This window comes from Camelus dromedarius, chromosome 8, assembly GCF_036321535.1.
Source record: "Camelus dromedarius isolate mCamDro1 chromosome 8, mCamDro1.pat, whole genome shotgun sequence".
Taxonomy (NCBI): domain Eukaryota; kingdom Metazoa; phylum Chordata; class Mammalia; order Artiodactyla; family Camelidae; genus Camelus; species Camelus dromedarius.
In genome coordinates this window covers 39,569,094-39,580,219 of record NC_087443.1, presented here as the reverse complement: position 1 = coordinate 39,580,219, position 11,126 = coordinate 39,569,094, and the positions used below count along the sequence as shown (strand labels likewise).

General features: G+C 44.7%; 1 protein-coding gene across 2 annotated transcripts in view; it reads left to right on the top strand.

Annotated features, from left to right (window-relative positions):
- Positions 1-10,560, top strand: part of ARID5B (AT-rich interaction domain 5B) — a 173,317-nt gene extending 162,757 nt beyond the window's left edge. For both annotated transcript variants that reach the window (XM_010985777.3, XM_010985778.3), the window contains 2 exons: positions 990-1,188; positions 4,494-10,560. In XM_010985777.3, coding sequence (XP_010984079.1) covers positions 990-1,188; positions 4,494-6,659 — 2,365 coding nt within the window. In that variant the 3' untranslated portion in view covers positions 6,660-10,560. The remainder of the gene's footprint in view (positions 1-989; positions 1,189-4,493) is intronic.
- Positions 10,561-11,126: the final 566 nt, after the last annotated feature.

Below are 11,126 nucleotides of genomic sequence, written 5' to 3'. Positions count from 1 at the left end.
CTGTTTGATGTTTCTCTTTTTAGAGCAATTTTATGTACTTTGTTTTAAAAGTTATATAATTAAAATGCTTGAATTTTTCAGCCCTCTGATTTTTGTGGCTTGAAGGCTCTGTCCGCCTTCCTTCTTGCTGGGGCCTCTTTAAGCTCAGCACCCCAGGCAGACCTTCTCGTACTGGAGGCACCTACCCCCTCAGGCTCTGGATGAGACAGCTGTCTCTCAGCCATGCTGTGTTTACCTCCCACAGCCTCTTTATCTTATGTGTCTGGTCTATATTTTGACATGAATGAAAATATAAATTTGGGAGACAGGCAGAACTCGGTTCAAATTTCACGTCTAACAAATGGTGTGATTCTCAGGCAAATTATTTAACCTTTTTGGGCCTCAGTTGCCTCATCTGTTAAAAAGGGAATAACAACAATAGTAATCCTCCATAAGGATGTTGCATACATCACAGGAAATACTTTGTATAACGTACCTAGGACATGTGGCATGTTCTAGTACATACTAGTAGCTACTAGAAATAAGCCTCAGGGGCTTTGAACGTTGTGTGCACCGCTGATCCTAGTGCCTAGGACACTGGCTGGCACACAGTCTGTGCTCAGTAAAGAGCTGTCAGCAGGATGATAAAGGAATGGCAGCTATCATCATAGCTATTATTCCTGTTGTGATGTTGCTGTTGGCACTTAGCCAGGTTCCAGGGGCAGTGATAATGATGCAACTTTGGACACTTCCATTGGTGTCCTCAGCATATAGATCCACAGAACCAGAAAGAGGTCTTGCCAAGAGGGATGTAAGTTACCAGGTGCTGGTTTTGATCAGGGAAGTAGATCGCTGAGCTGTGGAGTAGGTTTGGAGAAATGCACTGGTGGTGCTGGAGATGAAGTCACTCAATAACTTGCTCGTATTGAGAAAAGAAAGTAAACCCCCACGGCATGGGCGCCAGCAGAATCACCTGCCCTGATTGAGCCTCTCTCCTGACACTCTTTTAGGTTAATCCTGCCGTATGAAAGGTTTATTAAAGGAGAGGAAGATAAGCCCCTGCCTCCAATCAAACCTCGAAAACAGGAGAACAGTTCACAGGAAAACGAGAATAAAACCAAAGTATCGGGAGCCAAACGCATCAAGCATGAAATCTCTAAAAGCAAGAAAGAAAAAGAGAACGCCCCGAAGCCTCAGGATGGGGCAGAGGTGAGTCTCTCCCCCCAGAAACAGCTCTGTGAGGTGGGTCCCGCCTGGGGTCTTCTGGAGCCCCCCCACCAGAGCCTCTGAACTTCACGGCTCCCCAGACAGGAACAGGGCCTTTGGGGCCAGCGCGCGGTACTGAATGGGCAGGCCAAGGACAGGCTCTAGAAGGACGCGGACGTCCTGTGGAAAAGTGGGAGCAGAGGCAGGCTGTGAGTCAGAAGGAGCCAGAGCACCAGCCCGGGAAGCCAGGGACCCTGATGTGAAAGACGTGGCTTCTTTGCCATTTCACAGCCAGTCTGTCTGAGGAGCTGGTGTAACTTTAAAACATGCATCGTGGGACCTGCCGTGTCTCTGCAGGACTGTCCTGGAAACTTCAGAGACTTGTCTGCCTCCTGTAATTGACCTCTGTGCACCAGCCTTGGGTTGAGACCAATTTAGAAATATCTTAAGTACGTATTATTTATAGGGGAATTTTGAAATGGTTCCTCTGAAACCATTATTATCCCTCATGTTAACAGGTAGTTTCTGAACCTTTTAAAACAAGCCAGCTGCCCACGGCCCCCAACAGCTCTTTGGTAGAAGTCATCACTGTCAGCGTACAGCCAGTTGTGGAGGCTGATCTGGGCTCTGTTTCAACATGAATAATAAAAAACGCTGCTGCCCATTTAAAAAAAAAAAAAAATCTTAGCAGCAGCCACATTTGGAGACAGCATGTTCTAGGATTCAACCCCAGAGGGAATTTTGGTGCTGGTATTAAACAGCCTCTAAAAATCAGGTTTATAATGAACACATAAGAGACTCCATAATTAAACACTGGCTTAAAACACACACACAACACACACCGACCTCCCGACTAGAAATTAACTTACCCAACTGACTCCTGTGTAAGAAGATATATTAATACCAAGAAGAGGCTTTTTGTTTATGTTTTTGTTTCATAATTATTTTGTGCTAGTAATTAAAAGGGGAGGAGGAAAATGACGCAGAGTTTTCTAAACATCTAAACAAGCTTGCAACATAAATGACCAAAAGCAAGGAAATTCCAAGTTAAGGCTTATATTCCATTATTCCTTTCTTCTGTTGGTTTCATAATTTATGATAGGGTTTGCGATCGGTGAGTTCTATTAGATACTTATTATGTACAGCATTGCCAAAGCACCAGGGGACAAACTGAGGACCAAGAGGCCAGCTGACCTTAGAATGGCTCCACTTTGGGTGTGAAGTTTGAAACGGCTGATACGTGAGTTAGGGGAGGACTCCCTGAGCCCACCAGTTTGGGAGGTGACTCTTGCCAAGAGTAGTGCCTGACGCCCTGTGGTCCACAGGAACCCTCAACCCCTTAAAGCTCCCTGTTTCCTGTTGGCCCCGACAGGCTCCCTGCAGGGAGCTGTAAGTGACCAAGGTCATTATGATCAAGGCATCTAAGCTACCTGGAATCTCACACCCTCTCCAAGGCTGACCTAAAAGTGAGAATTGCTCCCACCTCCTACAGAGACCAATGTTACTGACTAAGTATTATTTCTTCTCATTGACTATGTATTTGGGGTTTGGGGTTTGAATTTTATTATTGTGGCTTCCGTTGTCATTGTTTTTAATTTTTTGATGTTTTCAATATGAAGCAGTGAACTCAATGGAGGTAAGAGGGTTTAAAAAAGCCCTTCTAGTCAAACCCGCTGTCCTCAGGTAACTGGAGAGCAAGCTGCACGGTGGGAAGGTGCCATTTAACACACTAAGGCAACTCATAAAATGCCACCTCAGGAAAAAGGTCCTCTCCTTTTTTTTCTGCCTAGTTTTCAAAGACCTCCTACAACTGTTTACAACCAAAAGCACACAACTCCATGTAACTGAAGTCCTAGGTCACAGAAACTGCAGTGAGACACAGTACCCTCCATAGCCCCCTTCCGACCACAGGCCCAGTCAGAAACTAACATTTAAACGCAGTTTGCCCTTTTTCCCTTGCTGAACTTACTTTTCTGTATTTTCATGTAATGTATAAGCTCAAGAGACCAATGCTGATTATTAATGTAGAACATGTAATGCTATTTGTACCGGAAAAGACAGCTATTAGTACAAAAAAGAAAGAAACAAAGAAAAAGATGTCAAGCAAAGGCTCTTAGTGTATATAACACATCCCTAAGAAACAGGGCTATCTTGAAGCAGGTTTAAGGAGAAATCTGACATGCGTGTGATTTCTTAACATTTTTGTTCCTGTGCGTCCCTGCACCAGCATCCTCAGTCTTATACAAAGATGCTAATGTGGTGGACACGTCTTAACAAAGAAGAAAAGCATTCAAAGGGGTGAGATGGAGGGGGAAAAGAAGGCCAGCTCAGTACTAATGTTTTGTGACTGTTCTCCACCAAGATATGTCAGGGCAGAATGATAGAAGTTTTTGAAAGGGCTTGCCATTCAGCTGGGTCACACATGGAAAGTTAAAATGACCTTCTGAGGTCAAAGTTGGCACAGCTACATAATGCAGTGAGTGGGTCGAATTGGACCCACAACTTCTGTCAACAGGGACCCATAAAGAGCATCCATCTCATTGACTCTAACTTAGTGCAATGAACAGAAAAGCTGTATTTGTGGTGGCACGCACTGCCTGCCTTTTGGCAACTTCATTTTCAGCTTTAATAGAAATGCAGTTTGCTGCAGCCTAGAAGGACTCAGAGTCCTTCTGTCCCTCAGGTAGACAGGCTGAAGTTGCACCTGCATACTTTTTCAATATTTCAGCTTCAGCTGCGTGTCATATGGCACTAGGTAGAAATTACTAACATCTAAGCGTCGCTAATTTTATGCATCATACTGAACACATTAGGATAGGACCTGCTCCCTGGACGAAAGGCAAGGAGTTACAGTAAGTTTAATGTTGTTGTTGACGTGGGGTTGGTGGTGTTTGTGAAAGAGAGAAGCTTAAAAAGATCCTCTCCAAAGTGTCATAAAGCACAACATGTAATTTAAAACCCATTTGGATAATTGACTGATTTGACAACGAGACAACCTCAGAATTAAACTATATATTAGAATCAAGGAGTCATATGATTGTGTACCAGCAGTACATAACACTTTGCTATTTTGATAGGTATCTCATAAGGGACCAAAGTGAGTATGCATATTTCCCCTAATGTTTCTGTAATTGAGATTTCTTTGTTGAGAGCGTGATTGGGGAGCAATAAAGCTTTACAGAAAGTCCATGAGCTGATTGACAAGCCAGTTTTCAAGAAAAACTGCTGTGTATTAACATTTTATTTCATAGCATAATGTGTCAGTGCATTTGGCTTCCTTCTGACTATCTTTTGAAATATTTTATCAGGTTTCGTCAGAGCAGGAGAAGGAACAAGAGACTTTACACCAGAAAAACATCACTGAGCCTCTCCCAGCAGCAGACACAAAGAAAAAAATGGAAGGGTACCAGGAGTTTGCAGCCAGGCCCCTGGTGACTCGAGCAGACGCAGAAAAGGACAACGGCACAGATCAAGGTGCTGAAAGTGAGAAGGTGGCAGAGGTGGCGGGAGAGAAGGGAGCTGCTCCTCCACTCCCGAGTGCCCCTCCGGCCCCCGAAAGGGGTCCCGCCCTGATCCCCGGGGCTGGCAACCAGTCACTCACCTCTCCTAGTGCCCTCATGGAACCGAAACAAGAACCCAAGCCCTACTGTTCTACAGAGAGCCCTGAGAATGATCTCCAAGAAGCATCCTTCCCCAGCTTCCCCGCCACACAGCCGCCATTGGCAAACCAGGGTGAGATGGAGGACGACAAACTGCCGGAAATGGCCGATTACATCGCCAACTGCACCGTGAAGGTGGATCAGCTGGGCAGTGATGACATCCACAACGCACTGAAGCAGACCCCAAAGGTCCTTGTGGTCCAGTCATTTGACATGTTCAAAGACAAGGACTTGACTGGGCCCATGAATGAGAACCATGGGCTTAATTACACCCCCCTGCTATACTCAAGGGGCAACCCCGGCATCATGTCCCCGCTGGCCAAGAAAAAACTTTTGTCCCAGGTGAGCGGGGCCGGCCTCTCCAGCAGCTACCCCTATGGCTCCCCACCCCCTTTGATCAGCAAAAAGAAACTGATTGCAAGGGACGACCGGTGTACGGGTTTGTCCCAGGCCCATCACGGCCAAAGCACCGACCACATGGCGGTCAGCCGGCCGTCGGTGATTCAGCACGTCCAGAGTTTCAGAAGCAAGCCCTCAGAGGAGAGAAAAAGCATCAATGACATTTTTAAGCATGACAAACTGAGTCGATCGGAGCCCCACCGCTGCAGCTTCTCCAAGCATCACCTTAGCCCCCTTGCCGACTCTTACGTCCTGAAGCAAGAAATTCAGGAGGGCAAGGAGAGACTGCTGGAGAAGAGGGCACTGCCCCACTCCCACATGCCTAGCTTCCTGGCCGACTTCTACTCATCTCCGCATCTCCACAGCCTCTACAGACACACCGAACACCATCTTCATAATGAGCAGACATCCAAGTACCCTTGCAGGGACATGTACAGGGAATCGGAAAACAGTTCTTTTCCTTCCCACAAACACCCAGAGAAGCTCCACATGAATTATTTGGCCTCTCTACATCTGCAAGACAAAAAATCAGCTGCAGCAGAAGCCCCCACGGATGACCAGCCAACGGATCTCAGCCTGCCCAAGAACCCGCACAAACCCACGGGCAAGGCCCTGGGCCTGGCCCACCCGACACCTGGGCCCCAGGAGAACAAGGGCGCCTCCCAGTTCCAGGTCATCAACAGCCAGAGTCGAGACTGTCACCCCAAAGCCTGTAGGGTATCGCCCATGACCATGTCGGCCCCTAAAAAATACCCGGAATCACTCTCCAGATCGGGAAAACCCCACCCTGTGAGACTGGAGAATTTCAGGAAGATGGAAGGCATGGTCCACCCCATCCTGCACCGGAAAATGAGCCCTCAGAACATTGGTGCAGCGCGTCCGATAAAGCGCAGCCTGGAGGATTTGGACCTTGTGATTGCTGGGAAAAAGGCCCGGGCCGTGTCTCCTCTGGACCCCTCCAAGGAGGTCTCTGGGAAGGAGAAGGCCCCAGAGCAGGAGAGCGATGGCAGCAAGGCTGTGCATGGCGGGCACTCCGGGGGCTCGTCAGAAGGCCACAAGCTCCCCCTCTCACCCCCTGTCTTCCCAGGTTTGTATTCTGGGAGCCTGTGCACCTCCGGCCTCCACTCCAGGCTCCCAGCAGGGTATTCTCATTCTCTGCAGTACTTGAAAAACCAGACTGTGCTTTCTCCACTCATGCAGCCCCTGGCTTTCCACTCGCTTGTGATGCAAAGAGGAATTTTTACATCGCCGACAAATTCTCAGCAGCTGTACAGACACTTGGCTGCAGCCACACCTGTAGGAAGTTCGTATGGGGACCTTTTGCACAACAGCATTTACCCTTTAGCTGCTATAAATCCTCAAGCTGCCTTCCCATCTTCTCAGCTGTCATCCGTACACCCCAGTACAAAACTGTAAGCCGAGTGCTGCCCAGCATCCCAACGACGTGGCTAACAGAGCTTCACTCCTTAGCCCGGGGGTTGATGGCTGGTAGAATTAGAAGTCAGTATTTCTTCTAATCTGGGGGTAAGATCAGTCCTGGCCCAGGGGCCTAGAGGGGAGGTGAACTTACCTGATATTTCCAGGATGACTCTGGTCTTGGCTGGTCGGTCTTGAACCCCTTCCAACATAGTTGCCCTCGAGCCCCAGATCGTCCACTTTGCACGGGGGTCTTGTGAAGGGATTCATGTGTATCCAGGAGGAACTTAGAGGACCCTGTCTGAGTTCTGATGGTCAGGAAACAATCTGGGCAAAAAAAAAAAAAAAAAAGCAGACATTTCAAAGGGGCAAGGAAGACTGGCAAACATGCCAAGGGTTGCCCCTCTCCATACAACTCTCCAAGGTTCAATCAATGCAATGTATAGAGAAACGTCAATAGATCTTTCATTTTGACACTATTAAACAATCCAGAGAAGTAAACACTGTTAAATTGACTGTATATATTTGCTTCTTTAAACTGCCCGTATCACTGTTTGCTCACCTAATTTATATACAGGTAGTTCCATATTCTCCCAGTTCCTTCTTGTCCTTTTTTTTTTTTTTTAATTAAACAGTATCGCTTTTGTTTGCAGGTCTTTTGTTTTTGTTTTATTTTATTCTGTTTTGTTTTAAAGGCTCACTGTCCTAGTTGTTGATGTGTGTTTGTAATTTTTCCACATCTTACCATTTTGAGCAGCTTTGGGTGGTAATGTTATTGTTTACAAATTGAAGCAACTGATTCTAGTGGAACAGATGAAAAAAGAAACAGTTGAGCACAGAACGTTCCTTTGCAAATCTGCAACTTAAGGATTTTGCCCCTCATGAATGGCATAGTTGAAAGAGCTTACACACTGCTTACCCAGCCAAATGCTCTGCTTTGGAGTACTGGGTTATGTGAAAATATTGAGCCTTGTACTTACCTTATCTAGGCTGTGAAACTGTCCTACATACCAGAGGAATCATAAAAACAAAAACCTCACTGGCAGCAAGCTGCTGAATAACAACAGAATCTAGAGGACATATTTGTGGGCTGCACAGATATTTTAGGAATTTCAGAAATTAGAACAGGAGCCAAAATGATTTACATTGGTGTTGGCGCTGAGCCCTTTAAACAGGCTGGGAAGGAGGGTTGGGAAGAGGCTGGAACTCGACTCTCCTGAAGAAAACGAGCCGCGGGAGGCCCTGGCACCAGACACCTGCCCTGGGCCCTGCTCTTTTGAGTAACGGTGGTCACGTGGCCTTCACCAAGTTGGCTTCTTCTTGCTCCCAAGAAGAATTTCACAGGCCACGTCTTTGGGGATAGTTGGCATACCGGATTACCCATTTCAAAAGAAAGCCATCCCCTTTGGGTTGACGGGGCACAAGTTTTGTGTGTATGCACACACACAGGGTGGTTTGTGTCGTGTTTTCAACCACCAGGCAATACAGTCCACTTAATGATTTCTTTTACTGATGGGAAGAAATGGTCCTGCTATTCAAGCAGTCAAAAGATGTAGCGAATGTATACTGTCGTTCTTGCCACTTCATTCTATTTGCTGCTGAGCTGTAACATCAAGGTGGACGCATTTTCTAAGTGTGTTGAAAGTGGATCGACACAGAGTGGATTTTCTTTCCAGGTCCCGTCCCTGCTGATAACACTGCTTTGATGAACTCCCCAGCCAACCCTCCCCTACCCCAACGCTACCAGTAGACATTAGAACCATAGTTAACCAAGTCTTTTACCTCTGAGATACTTAATTCTATGAAAAATTGAGGACAATTCTCAACTTCTGAGTAGGTAACTCAATTGCAAAATAATCAAAACTGGTGAACAATGAAACTCTGGCTCTTAGACCAAGCCATGCATGCCGCACATTTGTACTGAAATGTCTCCATGACACGAAGCCAAATACTCAGTGTAACATACTTAATATCCAAAGGTGGAAACAAAAGAATGTAGAGATCTAGTATTAAGAGTTCCATTTGCTTCAATTAATTATTTACCTTCCTGTGGAATAATATATATATATATATTTAATAGAACCATAGGTAGACTAGTAGAATTTAGATTATAAATGTGTGAATGCAGATTATCCTGCTATTGCACAAGATAGAGGGGGGAAAAAAAATCTCAATCCCAGCTGGCAAAATGCTGGCCAGGACACGTGTAAGAAAGTTGCACTAGACTGAAGGGTCGCAGAATCAGAGGACATGGAAGAAAAAGGAAACTCCAATGTTTCTGCAGCAGACGTGGGCTAGATCCTACATGGTTTCTGTGAGTTCGTTTCTCAAAGAAAAGGGGGGCGTCTGTCCCTGGGGGAGCTCACCTATCCATTTTGAACTTGGGGCATTTGTCTTCCCCACTGCAGTGATTTCAGTCTGGTTTCATCATGTTGGAATTCAATCACACCATTTTCAAACAATGTTAACATAGTCCAACTTTTGTTTTTCTCATCTCTTCCGAGAGGAGACTCACCGTTTCTGTCTGAGGAAGCTCATACCCTCGGCAAAACATCAGGACAAATAAAGAGAAATGGGGGTATACATTCCCAACAGAAGCAGTGTGTTATTTGTTTTAAAACTCCGAGCAGAGATCTTGGAAATCTTTCAGAAAGACCATTGAATTCTTCATTGGCTGAGAACTACATTTTAAAAAGTCTTAAATACGGCTTTGTTTGCATTGTTTGAGTTCAAGGGGCCTTATTATTGAATGGAATTGCACAAGCCTTTCTTTGTGCAATCAGACCATTGTTATTGGTAGTTCTGTGAAGGAAACTGTGGAATCTAATTGGCAATGGAGTCATAAATCTATTTACTGAGTGTAGCTTCCAAGAAATGTTGCAATTCAAAATGCACTAAGTCCGTGATTTACTGGAGATTTGGAGATTCTAAATAATATTTTTTAAAAACCTTTCCATGCAACTTCTGGTTTAACTTTTGGCAACTCAACATTAAAGGAAAAAGAAAAACAGCTCAACCGAGTTTCAGAATTAAGTATTCTTCTAGTAAGTGGTTGGAACTTGTAATATCTGCCACAGGACTGACTTATTTATTTACTAGCTAGAAGCTCTTAAGTTCACTTGTTTATCAGGGCATATACAGAAGGGTTTGTTAAAACTCAACGTTGACTTTACAACTTTCTGACCTGGTGCATGAATTCTCAAGTACTGTATTTCACTGTGTTGGTGTGTCTGATGGAAATTCCGAGGTGATCTCACAAAAATATTTTATGTAGTGTGCCTTCAGAGAGAACCATTTATTTCTCTTCACCTGTTGTCCCACAAAGTCACATTTGGTGGTGGTCAGCCGAGTCCCATCTGGTCCAGTTTTACTCTTGTCCCAATTTTAAAGAAAAGTGGGAACGAGTCTGCCCTGGTGAGACCCACACCATTGCAATGACTATCTCGAGCACTTAAATTCCATTGTTGGCTGTTGATGTATTTGATATTCTGCTTGTCTCCCCATGGTTGAAATATGTCTGAAGAATAGCAGCATAATCTCTTGGCTGTTTATACTTTTCTAAACTTTCCTGTGTTGTAAATATTGTATACTTTTGGTGATTCCAGCTATGTAACCTCTATGCTCTGTAAGGTGATTATTTGTATATAGCAACATGGCCCAGTGATATTATAGTTTCCCAATGGAGAGGTTATTGAGTAACCTTTGCATTAGTTTAAACACTACCAGAAGAATGCTGAGCCAACTATAAACACTCAATTTTGTATGTTTTCCAAATTGTACTTATTACTGCTTTTGATACTGTATTACGTGCCAATAGTTTCCCAATCACATAGCAGGCAAGAGATATTTTGTACTTTTTGATCCACTGTAATATTTAATAAAAAACGTTACTATCTGTTTCCTTTTGGGTGTAATCTGTTGCTTCCTCCTGAGCAGCCCTGTGGCCTCACCAGAGTACTTTCCACCCCATTGTCCCCAGGTAGGATAATAACAGTAATAACGATGATGTCTGTCTTTGTTGAGAAACTACTGGGTGCCCAACTGGCATACAATATCTTTACTCTTCACAGCTCCATATAAATATGGTTATGCCCATTTTACTGATGAGAAGACTGAAGCTTACAAAGGTAAATTAACTGGCCCGAGATCACTTAACTAACAAATTGGCAGAGTCAGGATTTGAACCCAGGGCTCTTAAGTCTGTGACTGCCTTTGTATCCTATATTCTTCTTGGCAGATAACAAAAGTCACTATTTACTTACTCAGTCTAAAAATTTATTCCTGCCTCAATTGCCAGGCATTGTGTTGGAAGCTGGGATTATAATATGAGTAAAAGATCCTGGAGCTTATAAATATTATAGGAAAGAGAATGAATTAAATAGTTACCCACATGAATACAAACCTCAACCTGCCCTAGTTCTGGGGGAGAGGAGTGTGATGACTGAAGTGATACATGAAGAGGAAGTG